Genomic DNA, 13,278 nt, shown 5'->3' on the forward strand with positions numbered 1-13,278 from the left:
AGAGTCGAGGCTCGTGAAAGAGCTAACATTTATCAAACAAACAAATCAAACAAACAAGCAAACAAAGTATATAAAAAGGGGAGCGGTCGACAAGATGGGGAGAGAAGGGGAGGAAGCACACAAACACAACATTTGAGAGCAGGGACATCGGGAGATGTGTGGGAGGGAGAGGGCCTGGGGGGAGGCCGGTTCCCGTCCTTCGTCCTTACAGCTGTGTGCGCTCTTTTGTACATTGCCATCACTACTCTGATCAACCATTCCTCCACTCGTAACTTCCTCATTGCCCATGTCAATACTTTGCGTGGAACCCTATCGAATGCTGTCTCCAGATCAACAAACCCAAGAAACAACTTCTTCCTCTTCTCCATGTACTTCTCCTGCAACTGCCTCACAATAAAAAGCGCGTCTGTCGTTCCTCTTCCTGGCATAAATCCAAACTGCATTTCGTCGATCTTCACTTTCTTCCTCATCCTCCTCTCCAACACCCTTTCCAATACCTTCATTCCATGCTCCAATAACTTTATCGCTCGGTACGAGCCACACTCTCGAGGGTCACCTTTCCCCTTGTATAGAGGGACGAGTGTACTCAGTTCCCAATCCACTGGAATGCGGCCTTCTTTCACCGCCAGATTACAGATCTCTGTCATTCTCTTCACACCCCAACTTCCTGCTGCCTTCAACATATCTCCCACAACTCCCGTCGGCCCTCCTGCTTTTCTACTCTTCATTGCTTTTATCGCTTCCTCAACTTCCTTCTCAGTTATCTTCTCTGCCGGTCCTAAAACTGGGTTACTCTCTATGTTGCCATCCCATTCATTCTCTGTATTCAACAGCATTTCCATATGTCTTTTCCATCTTCCTTTAATTCCATCTGGGTCCACAACGATTTGTCCCACTTCATCCTTCAAGCAACTCACCCCCATCACATCACACCTCTCTTTCGCTATCTGCTTTGCAATCCTGAATACTGCTCTCTGACCCTCTTCCGAATCCAAGCGTTCTCCGAACATTTTCCTACATGCCTCCTGCGCCTTTGCTACCTCTTTCTTTGCAGCCTTCTTGGCTGTCTTATAACTTTCATGCTCTGCTGTTTCTGCTCCCGTACCCTTCGCCTTCTGCCACTCCTTGAACTTCTTCCTCTTCTCGTCAATCCTCTTTCCAACTTCATCATCCCACCACCATGTTGCCGAGTGCCTCGGTGGTCCTTTTGTCCATCCACATACCTCACCAACGGCTCCCAACAGACTAGCTTTCATTGACATCCAACCACTTTCAAGCTCAACCACATCATCCTCTACCCTACTCAGCCTCTCTTTTAATGCCTCCCTTACTGTCACCTCTTTCAACCTCCACACCTTCATTCTCGGTTGGTACTTCACCCGCCGAGCTCTCCTCGCACCTTTCACCCTTATGTTGCAGACAACCAAGTGGTGCTGTGAAACAGCCTCCTCCCCCGGGATCACCTTTGTGTCCCGGAGGCGCCCCCTATGTCGCCTACGCACCATCAGGTAGTCAACGGTTGTCTTCGACCCACCTGACGTGTATGTAACAAGCTTATTGTCCTCTTTCTGGAACTGAGTATTACAAATCAACAAATCAGCTCCATCAGCAAACTCCAAAATCCTTTCACCTTCTCCATTTCTCACACCATATCCGTAACCCCCAGGAACTCCCTCAAAACCATCCATACTCCTTCCCACATGTCCATTTAGGTCTCCTCCTACCACAACAACTTCCTCATCTTTCACGTTTTCCATCAGCTTCTCTATCGCACACCAGAACTCGTCCTTCTCTTCATCGCTCCGACCAAACTGCGGAGCATATCCCGAGATGACGTTCACCAAGAGCTATCCAATCATCATTTTAACCATCATCAACCTATCACTCACTCTAGTCACACTCACCACACTGTCTACAAACTCCTCAGAAAACAGGACACCAACACCATTCACGCCCTCCAGGCACCCTTGCCACACAAACTTGTATTTCTGTCCCTGCCTACCCTTCACCATTCTCACACCACTTCCCTTCTATCTCGTCTCTTGCACACAACATATGTCCACTCTTCTTCTGATCAATACTTCCACCACTTCTTCTGATCTCCCTGTCATTGTCCCTACATTCCATGTCCCAAACCTCAGAAACCGATCTCCACTTCGGGCTGTACCCTGCCCATATGTAGTTGTAATTGTCATGGTTCTCTTTTTGCGGCAATGTTTTTATGGCCGGATGCCCTTCCTGACGCCAACCCTCTTAGTCGTCTCTTACGACACGCAGGGATACGGTGTACCTATTCTAATCCAGGGTACACACTGAGAAAAATCATATCTAAATTATGTCCAACCAATTGAATTGGTCACAGGTGGATTCTAGTCAAGTTGTAGAGACATCTCAAGGATGATCAAAGGAAACTGGATGCACCTGAGCTCAATTTGGAGTGTCATAGCAAAGGGGTCCAATACTTATTGACTCAAGACATTTCAGCTTTTCATTTTCAATTATTTTGTAAAAATTTCCATAAAAAAATTTCCACTTTGACATTATGGGGCATTATGTGTAGATTAGTGACAAAAAAAAATCTCAATTTGCTCCATTTTAAATTCAGGCTGTAACGCAACACACTGTAAAAAAGTCAAGGGGTGTGAATACTTTGTGAAGGACTGTATGTCTCCATTAGCCTCACTGGCAAAAGCTCTTCTGTTTAGTCAGTTGACTATCGTGACAATGTTTCAACTTTCAACGACACTGCTGCATCCAGCTATCGATCGAACCATTTTGCTCCTGCAGCTTCTCCTTACGTACCTGGTGGGTTAGCTCAGTTGCTTGCCCCGTGTGTTTTTGCAGCTTGTTTGAATAAAAATGAAATCTCCTTTAGCGCTTGTTCTCTGTAAATATACGAATAATGATGGAGAGGCATGACAGGTGAAAAAAACCTCTGGACTTACTGCATGTTGTCATGGAAGCAGGCTGGGCTGGATTACGGTGTAGGGATTGTGGATAAGTTGAAGAGTTAGGCTGCAAATCCCCAAGATGTTCTTGCAAGTTGTTTTTGGCATTGTGGAGTATTCCTCTCAGGCTTTCTCCCTCCTCAACTGTATGTGTGACTTTGCACCAGAGTTGGTCTTCTGCATATAAAGAAAAATAACCGCTGCCATGTTGTCACAAACTTTTCAGAAGTATGGCAACTTTAATGAAATAACAAGTACATTATGATGATCACATAATGATGTATGCAATTCTAAGTTGTCATATGATGGTCTCGTCATGCACTTGACTCATAAGCTATGTCATATACATACATACATACATACATATATATATATATACAGACTTGGCATTTAATATGGAATATTTTTTTTGTGGGGGTGAACTTACTTTTCAAGATGTCTTAGAACCAAAAGTTAATTGGAATTATGTTGAAATTATTCTAGATTTTGTTAATGTGACCTTTAAAACTGTGTTAATGTGAGGGAGTTCATGGGGTTTTGTCGAGACTGTATCTATCTTTCGGTGTATGTACCTATAGCGTATCTTTTGGAAAATTTTCGGTGCTAATTTTTCGTACATGTATACACAATCGTCGGTTAATGCGTATCGAGTATTCTGCGGCCTAGTACTCGTAGGCTTAGGCTACCGTACCGTCTCCGACCTTGTGGTTTTGTTTTTCTCTCAGCGATTCGTCGAATGCGCTGCAATTATTTTCGTTCTTTGTTTCGTCCCAGTCGTTCACCCCATACCTCCTTGTTTAATATCTCTACTCAAAAAAAAAAAAAACCCCAAAAAATATTTCCTTCCCAGGTCTTATTCGATTATTTGTCGTTCTTATTTGTTCGTTCGTTCTTTGTTCGTTCTTCGTTCGCGATCACGCGATCACGTGGTTAGAAATGTATAATCTCTCCCCTGAACAACTATTTTCTCTCATATATTATAACACACTTTTCTTCTTTTCCTACAAAAGGATGCTTTCGTCTTGCTCACCAAATCTATTCATTCCAAAAAATATATATAATACCATCACTTACAGTTCCTCCTTTCTACATTCCCTAAACTATCCAGAACTCCACCCCTCCTTCAGTGTCTTCAAACGTATTTTTGACTCGAAGGTCTCAAACTCATTTTGCAAAAAATGTTCGTTTCCCATGAATCATACACTTTTCAAAATCCAATCTCACCCCTCCCCTCCAAATCCTCCCCATCACCCATCCCTTTCAAATCTACCCCCTTGCCCCTTCCCTCCCCTCCCTCCGAAACTCCCCCCACACCCTCCCCTCCGAGACTCTCCCTCGCTCCTCCCCTCCTAGACTCCCCTCTCACCCCTCCTCCTCAAAGCATCCTCCCTGCTCTTCCCCCTTCCAACTTTCACCTTCATCTCCCCCAACCTTCTGCCTCGCTCTTCCCCCTCCTCAAATAACACCTCACTGTGCCTCACCCAATTTCCATCAAACCTTTTGTCCGCCCCATTCTTCCCTTTCTCCAAGCTATTCTGAAATCTCTGAAATCTCTGACACACCTTCAACAGCTCTCCCTACCTCTTCCTCCTCTTCCACATCTTACCCTACCCCTCCCCCCCCTGTTCTGGACCCGATGCTCCCCCTTCCTCTTCATTAACGGTATGGACCTCAAACATCCGGGGCCTTCGCTCAAACTTGACTGATCTCTCCATACAGGTTGCTTCTGACAAACCAGATGTGATCTGCTTAACAGAAACTTTCCTCCTTCATGATGTCTCTGATGCCTTGGTATCTCTCCCAGGTTACTCCCTCCTCCGGTATGATAGACCTGAGCCTCGTCCTGGAGGTGGGGTTGCTATCTTTATAAACAACTCTCTTCCTCACTCGCCCTCCACTGCCCTCTCTCCACCTCACCCTCAGGAATACCTTTGGCTACGGCTTCCCCTTCGCTCCCACCTTTTGTTCATATGTGTGTTGTACCGTCCACCAAACAGCGATGACTCCATCTACATCTCGCTGTCTGATATTATGGACCAACTTCTATCTACCCATTCCAACTCTCTCTTCCTCATATGTGGTGATTTCAATTGTCACCATGCCAGTTGGCTGGGTGTGGGTACCTCTCTCACCAGCCATGGCTCTTCAGCAAAGGACTTCTGCGACTCACTGGGACTGACACAATCTGTCAATTTCCCGACCCGGATCTCAGTCAACGGAGCATCTTCTCTTCTGGATTTGGTTATGACAAACTTCCCTGAAAATGTCTGCTGCTCTTCTTCTGCTCCAATCGGCTCATCTGATCATGTGCTTGTCAAAGTGGACATCTCTCTGACCATTCTCAGAGAGCCTCCTCAGCGTCGATGAGTCTGGCATTTCACTCAGACCAACTGGCACGGTCTTCAAGCAGCCATCAATCATCTGGACTGGTCTCCCATCTCTACCGCCTCTGACATCAACTCATCCTGGGAATTCTTTCAAAGTAAATTGCTCTCTCTCATGCACAGATTTATCCCATCTCGTCTTCAGTTGTCATACCCTTCCTCCCGTCCATGGTACTTGTGGTGAGGCTGTTGCCCTGAAACAACTTGCTTTCGTCTCCTGGAAAGCAAATGCAACGGAAGGAAATCTCATTTCCTTTCACAAAGCCCGAAACAAGTGTGTGTCCACCCTCAGGAGAGCCAGGAAACAATATCTCACCATTCTCAAGACCGAACTCTCTTATCTGTCTCCCTCTTCCAAATCCTGGTGGCGTCTGGTCAAATGTGTTTCTGGTGTTTGTTCCCCCTCCATCCCCTCCCTCACCTCAAACGGCTTAACGGCTGACTCCGCACGTGAAAAGGCTGAATGCCTCAACTCTGTGTTTGCCTCTAAATCTTGTGTCCCAAACCCATCTCTCTCTGTACCCACCGTACCCAGTGGTACCCAGCTGCTCCTGGACTCTGTGTCCTTTCCTCCTGACAAGGTGGAAAAGTTTCTGTCAACCCTCGACTCTGATTCTGCAACTGGTCCTGACGGCATCAGCCCACGGGTCCTAAAATCATGTTCTTCCGCTCTTTCACTCCCTCTTTCTGTTCTCTTCACCCTCTCTTTTGCTCAAGGTCATCTGCCATCTGCTTGGAAATCAGCCAACATCACCGCTTTGCACAAAAAAGGTGCAAAAACAGATCCCAGCAACTACAGACCAATCAGCCTTCTCCCAATTATCAGCAAAGTCATGGAATCCATCATTGCTTCAGATATGAAATCTTTCCTCTTCTCCAATGGCTTGATCTCTGATCATCAATTTGGTTTCAGACCTGGTCACTCTACTCTGGACATGCTGCTTCTGCTTTCTCAACAATGGATGGAGGTCCTCACCGCCAAACAGGAAATTAGAGCTGACTCTCTTGACATTTCACATGCCTTCGATACGGTCTGGCACCCTGCTCTGCTCACCAAACTCTCCTCCTTTGGTATCCATGGAAATCTCCACGCATGGCTGGCGGACTTCCTCTCTGGTCGTAGTCAACGTGTGGCCCTGAATGGGTTTCTCTCATCTCCTCTTCCTGTTCAGGCTGGAGTTCCCCAAGGTAGTGTTCTGGGCCCTGTGCTCTTTCTGGTCTTCATCAATGATCTCTCTGACTCTCTTGAAAATCCTCTCTATCTCTTTGCTGACGACTCTACTCTCTGTCGCTCCATTCCTCATCCCTCAGATCGGCAGTCCGCAGCCTCCTCACTCTCTGCAGACCTGGACAAAATCACAGACTGGGCAAACAAATGGAACATGTTTTTTTTTTTTTTTTTTTGTATACAAGATCGAGGCTCGTGAAAGAGCTAACATTAATCACACAAAAAGACAAACCGACACACAAAACACAAAAAACAAGGGGAGCGGTAGACAAGGTGGGGAGAGAGGGGGAAGGACACAAAAGAGAGGGGGAAGGACACAAACACAACATTTGAGAGCAGGGACATCGGGAGGACTTGGGGGGAGGTGGGAGAGGATTAAAACATATGAACACTGCAAGGACTCTGGGGTGAATTACCGGGGGTAGAAAAGATCAAGGTTTTCGATGGGGGAAGATAAGAGATGGTGGTGAACAGCTGTTTTAAAGACCTGGAGGGAGGAGTGGGATTGAAGGGAGTGGGGGAGTTTGTTCCAGAGGCGGGAGAAAAGGGGAATGAAAGAGTGAAGGTGAGCAGAGAGCCTAGACTTTGGCAGTTTAACCAGAAGAGGGTTGCAGGCAGATCTTGTGCGACCTGAAGGAATATTGGGGGGACAGAGCACAGAGAGAGCTGGGGGAGCAAGGCCGGAGAGGAGTCGGTAGAAGACAGAAAGACCACCAACCTGCCTGCGGTGAGTGAGTGAAAGGCCCTCGGCGTTGACTACATCGCAGGAGATTCCAATGATTCTGAAATTTTGTCTTTCAATCCTGATAAATCTCACACCCTCACGATGTCTCTCCGAAAAGACCGACTGGAAAACCCTCCCATCCACTTTCTGAATAATCCTCTCCAAGAAGTTCTGTCACTCAAGATTTTGGGTCTCACTATTTGCCCTGATCTTTCCTGGGAAAACCACATTTCAAATCTGGCCTCCAAAGCCAGTCGCCGACTGGGCATCCTCCGTCGTGCGAAGTCCTTCCTTGGCACACCTGAGCTCCTCACCACATACAAGGCTTTCATCCGCAGCTCTATGGAATACTGCTCTCCCCTCTGGTCTGGTGCTCCTGCCTCACACCTAGCCCGTCTTCACGCTGTTGAAACCAAAGTGTTCAGAATCATTGGAATCTCCTGCGATGAAGCTAATGCCAAGGGCCTTTCACTCACTCACCGCAGGCAGGTTGGTGGTCTTTCCGTCTTCTATCGACTCCTCTCTGGCCTTGCCCCCCCCCCCGCCCTCTCTGGGCTCTGTCCCCCAAATATTCCTACAGGTCGCACAAGATCTGCCTGCAACCCTCTTATGGTTAAACTGCCAAAATCAAGACTTTCTGCTCACCTTCACTCCTTCATTCCTCTTTTCTCCCGCCTCTGGAACAAACTCCCTCACTCTCTTCAATCCCACTCCACCCTCCAGGTCTTTAAAACAGCTGTTCACCACCATCTCTTATCCTCCCCCATCCAAAACCTTGATCTTTTCTACCCCCGCTAATTTCGGTCCCCTTGTGTTTTATACCTCCCCCCCCCCCCTCCCCTTCCCACGCCTCCTGCCCCCAAGCCCTCTCCCTCCCACACTTCTCCCTGCTCTCCAATGTTGTGGTTGTGTGCTTCCCCTTCTCTCCCCATCTTGTCTTCCGCTCCCTCTTTTTGTATATTTTGTTTGTCTGGTTGATTTGTTTGTGAAATAAATGTTAGCTCTTTCACGAGCCTCGATTCAGTATACAAAAAAAGAAGAAAAAAAAGAAAAAAAAGAAAGAAACAAAAACCACATTTGACATTTCGAAACAAATAAATTGATCCTTGAAAGTGATGTAAACTGATATCGAACTCAATTCATGGATAGTACTGTGTTAAACTTCTGTACGTTTTCCAGAAGTATCTCTTTATTTTGCACATTAGCCAAATTTTTTTTTAACAAAAACAAAAGGTAAATTACGACTGGGATTACGGACAGTAAAATTACAGTCGAGTCCTTCGTGTAACCCCCACGAGCATTCAGGAGAGCACGTACACGTTGAGGCATGCTGTTCATGAGATTTGCCAAGGTTTGGACAGGAATCGCTTGCCATGCACTGACAATAGCCTGCTGCAATTCACGCACAGAGGTCGGCTGCTGGTCCAAGTGGTCGATTTGACGCGTTAATTCTGCCCACAAGTTCTCTATCGGATTTATATCCGGGCACATGGCAGGCCACTCCATATGCTCTACACCACGGTCAGCAAGAAAGTGTTGGATCATGCGAGCACGATGAGGCCGTGCATTGTCATCTTGGAAGACAAAGTTTCCTCGAAAGGCTGCACGAGCAAGTGGAAGCAATGTTTCTTCCAGAATGACCCTGTACTTGAACTGGTTCAGGTTTCCATTCAGAACAACCAGGTCAGTTTTGCCCCCTGCATGAAAAGCAGCCCAAACGGTCACCCCACCACCTCCAGCTTGGACTCTTGGCACTATACAATCTTTGTTGTAGGCTTCATGCACTTGTCTGCACACTCGGACGTGGCCATCTTGACGATAGACCAGACATCTAGACTCGTCACTGAAGATCACGTGATTCCAGTGTCCTGGCTGCCATTGAGGGTGATCTCTGGCCCACTGCAATCGGCGCTGGCGGTGTTGTCTGGTCAGGCGTGGCTTTCTCAGGGGACGCCTGGCACGATAGCCTGCTTGAACCAGTCGTTGGTTGACCAGCCTTCTGGATACAGGCACATTTGTCAGTTGCTGCCACTCAGCCCTAAGCCGATTAGCTGACTTGGTACGGCCATTGCGGACTAACATTGGCATTTCGTTTCAGGATCTTTGACACCTGACCTTGAGTGATGCCATACTGCCGAGCAATAGCACGCTGTTTCATGCCGTAATTTCGTAAAGCCACCACTCCATGACAAACAGCATTGTCGAGTTGACGGACCATCTCCAGAGGAAGCGGCAATAACTTTTGGAGACGTGCAGCAGTTGTTTTCCACTAATACAGAACGCAACAACCCTTGTATACCCGACTGTGACGCCAATCATCAAATGCACCTGTCCGTATGCATCAAATGCAGCTGGCGATCATCCCTCCTTGTGGATCTGCGGGGACGTCCTGGCCTCGGTATTGGAGTAGGGACACCCCTCTGAGCATTTCGTTTCAGGATCTTTGACACCTGACCTTGAGTGATGCCATACTGCCGAGCAATAGCACGCTGTTTCATGCCGTAATTTCGTAAAGCCACCACTCCATGACAAACAGCATTGTCGAGTTGACGGACCATCTCCAGAGGAAGCGGCAATAACTTTTGGAGACGTGCAGCAGTTGTTTTCCACTAATACAGAACGCAACAACCCTTGTATACCCGACTGTGACGCCAATCATCAAATGCACCTGTCCGTACATTTTGCCACGCCACCTGTGATATAATCCTGTTGTTGACTTCTTGCTGCGACAGACAATCAGTGACATGGTTCTTTTAACAAATAAATCACCAAAGTGTAAAAGAAACTCACCAGATTGATATACTGAGTTAAGAAAGTAAACCCAAGTCAAGAAGAAAAAAAAAATTCCATATTAAATGCCAAGTCTGTATATACATATTACATATATATATATATATATATTTATATATATATATATATATATATATATATATATATATATATATATATATATATATATATATTATTGCGGGTATGAGAACTGTGTATTTTTTTTATTGTGTGAATTGTTATTATTGTTTATTCTGCGCCCCCCCTGCCTCCGGAGCTGTGTAAAGGTGAAAGGGCATCCCATAATTAGTCCACAAGCATACACGTCAGCCAAATAATAGAATACCTCTGTTTGATAGTTATCTCTTATTATGTGTTTTTAGAGTAAGGCTGTGTCTCCCATTAATTGAAATACTCCATTGCACCAGTGAAAGAGATAGATTCCCTTCATTCCCACTCCCAACACTTCCATTCCCCCCTTTTCGTCAATTGCAATTCGAATTGCCAACTGCATGTTGGGCGGTTTTCCCTTCATCCGCCATTGACCACGAGGCAGGGTTGGGGAAGAAAGGCGGGTCCCCACCTCGTCAGAGAGGGGAGGAGTGAGCCAGCCCCACTCGACCAACCATGAACAAGGGGTTTGGCTTGAGAGGGCGGGGAGAGAACGTTTGGGGGAGGTTCGCAAAGGTTGAGGGGCGGGGCCTATATAACCCACGGCGGGGGTGTTCCTAGGAGGAGATGCACTTTGAGTTGAGACAAGGAGGGACGAAAAAGAGCTGGGTCATCAGAGCAAGAGCGCGTAAGGAGGAGAGAACCCGTCATGCCAGACCCCCCCACCAGCGCATCGGCTCCACCAAGCAGCTCCGACCCGTGATCCCGCGCACACGACAGGCCCGGTGGCATCAGCGGCCGTCGAGGTCCAGCCCGACGTCCCGTGCGGGATCAAGCTCCAGCCAGCTCCGTGCCGTCCCCCCCCCCTCCGGCCACACACCTCCTTCCAGCAATCCACTCTGCAATTCCCCGCGTGAGTCAGTGTCTTTGTTTGTTCTGTCCTGGGAATAAGTTAAGTCTGTATAACTATAAGCTAGTATTTGCACTGTGTCACCTGCGTCTTATGTGTTGTAAATAAACCTTGATTGCTCCTTTTTGCTTGTGTAAATAATAAATCCCATTACTCGTCTGTACGTCTTCTCGTTGTATTCCTTTTCCTCTTTGCATTGCGTCGTTTTCGTCTTTTCCCTCATTGAGCAGCTGAGGTGCGATCCGGCCAACGTTTGGGCGGGATCGGGTTCTAATCGGGGAGTAACTGTTCGGACGTTCGGACGAGTGATTTGTATGGTGTTGTATCAAGTCTGTTTTGTTATCGTTACTTATTTTGTAGGTCTTTGAAATTCCCGTGTCGAGGCCCAATTCTTCCAAAAGTGTTTGAATATAGAATGTTTTACATACAAATGCAATATTATTATTTGCTTTGTCAATTGGAACAATAACATATTGTGTTTGAAGCTGCCTTAAGCAATCACGTGTCTCTGGATTGTTTAAAATTGCCTTTGGATTATTGATTCGAACTTTTCTTTTCAAATCAAAACTCTCCTTTTCACATGTTTCTCTACCTCCTCCAACCATAAAGCCATTTGTGTGTTTGGTACTTTATGTTTATCAATTTGTTCTTTCATCCATTTGCCCAGTCCCATCATTGTAAGTTACATTGCTTTATTCCAGTTTATTCTTTTATTTTCTCTATAATTTGGTCCTTTTGTAAGTAATGCACATAATCTTTTATCTTTCACTATTCTGAGATCACCTGTGATAACGTGTTTATGATGTGGATCTTTGAATGCGGAATGTTCACAATTACAATGATGTGTGTTATTTAACCATTCCTCTGCATCTATAGATTGTACAGTTTCCTTGTAGTTGAAGATCTTTCCCCGAATTGAATTTCCCAAAGTGTACACAACTCTTGGTCGCTCTCTCTGTTGTATTGTTTCTGGAAGTTTACTCCACACTTCCTTATGTTGAAGTATTTTCTCGATATTGATCATTTCCACCCCTTTGTTATCAAACATAATTTTGATGATATCATTGTCTTTTCTACGATTCACTTTTTTAGGTTTCTCTTTGTTCATTTTATGATCAATCATGTCCAGAATTGCTTCCACATACAATAATACATACACACACATACACACACACACACACACACACACACACACACACACACACACACACACACACACACACACACACACACCAGCTCAACTGGGACGGAGAACGAATCATTATACATGCCCTCCAATGCTAATGATACTACCTACACCAATGGCTTGGCTTTAAGAAAATGGTGGGGCGGGGTGCAAAAACAGACTCTCCCAACTATAGGCCAGTGAGCTTGCTTTTAATTACACGCAACGTCATGTTGCTTCCGATGTGAAGTCTTTTCTATTTTCAAACAAGCTTATGTCTGATCATCAGTTTGGATTCCGTCCTGGTAACAACTCTGGATGTGCTTCCCCCTCCTCTCTCAATGGGAGGCGGCCCTAAATCTCAATCAAGAAGTCGGGACAATCTCCCTGGAAATATCTCGAGCATTCAGGAGGAGGCCCAAACTGAACCCTGGTGTTGGGCTAGCGGCTAGGGTGCCGGCTTAGGATCCCAGGATCCTGGGTTCGAATCCCGGTCGATCGCTGAATTAACGCCAGGGGGGTTGACTCAGCCTGTCATCCTTCCGAGGTCGGCTAATTGAGTACCAGTTCACTGGTAATTCCCTGTTTGTCGCTAAAGGCGGCAAAAAGGGTTGGCGTCAGGAAGGGCATCCGGCCGTAAAACATTGCTTCAAAAAGGGGACCAAAAAAAAAAAACAACAACAACCACGGTTCCCGAAAAAGGCCAACCCCCGCTTGCGGGGAAAAATGGCCTCTAAAGGTGGTTATTTTATATATATATATTCAGCACAATCGGGCATCCTGCTTTACTTGTGGCATTCATGGCCTCTTTACTTGTGGCATCCAAGCCTCTGTGGCATTCATGGCCGCATTCATTCCTGGATTTGAGACTTCCTCAACGCAGGCAGTCAATGCGTTGCTGTCAATGGAGACCTCTCCTCCCCTTTCTCAGTGAAGGATGGAGTTCCCCAAGACAGTGTTGGGCCCAGTTTTGTTTCCAATATCCATAAATGACCTATCCGATGCCACAAAAACACTCTCTTCCTTTTGAAGACGACTC

The 13,278-nt window shown here is 46.3% G+C and overlaps 1 protein-coding gene across 3 annotated transcripts in view; it reads right to left on the reverse strand.

Moving 5' to 3' along the window:
• The window catches only part of LOC137421438 (zinc finger protein ZFPM2), a 125,127-nt gene that overhangs the window by 15,592 nt on the left and 96,257 nt on the right, over positions 1 to 13,278 (reverse strand). For all 3 annotated transcript variants that reach the window (XM_068107505.2, XM_078771395.1, XM_068107506.2), the window contains one exon: positions 2,946 to 3,125. In XM_068107505.2, coding sequence (XP_067963606.2) covers positions 2,946 to 3,125 — 180 coding nt within the window. The remainder of the gene's footprint in view (positions 1 to 2,945; positions 3,126 to 13,278) is intronic.

Source organism: Myxine glutinosa, chromosome 2 (assembly GCF_964187855.1).
Source record: "Myxine glutinosa chromosome 2, kmMyxGlut1.1, whole genome shotgun sequence".
Lineage (NCBI taxonomy): Eukaryota > Metazoa > Chordata > Myxini > Myxiniformes > Myxinidae > Myxine > Myxine glutinosa.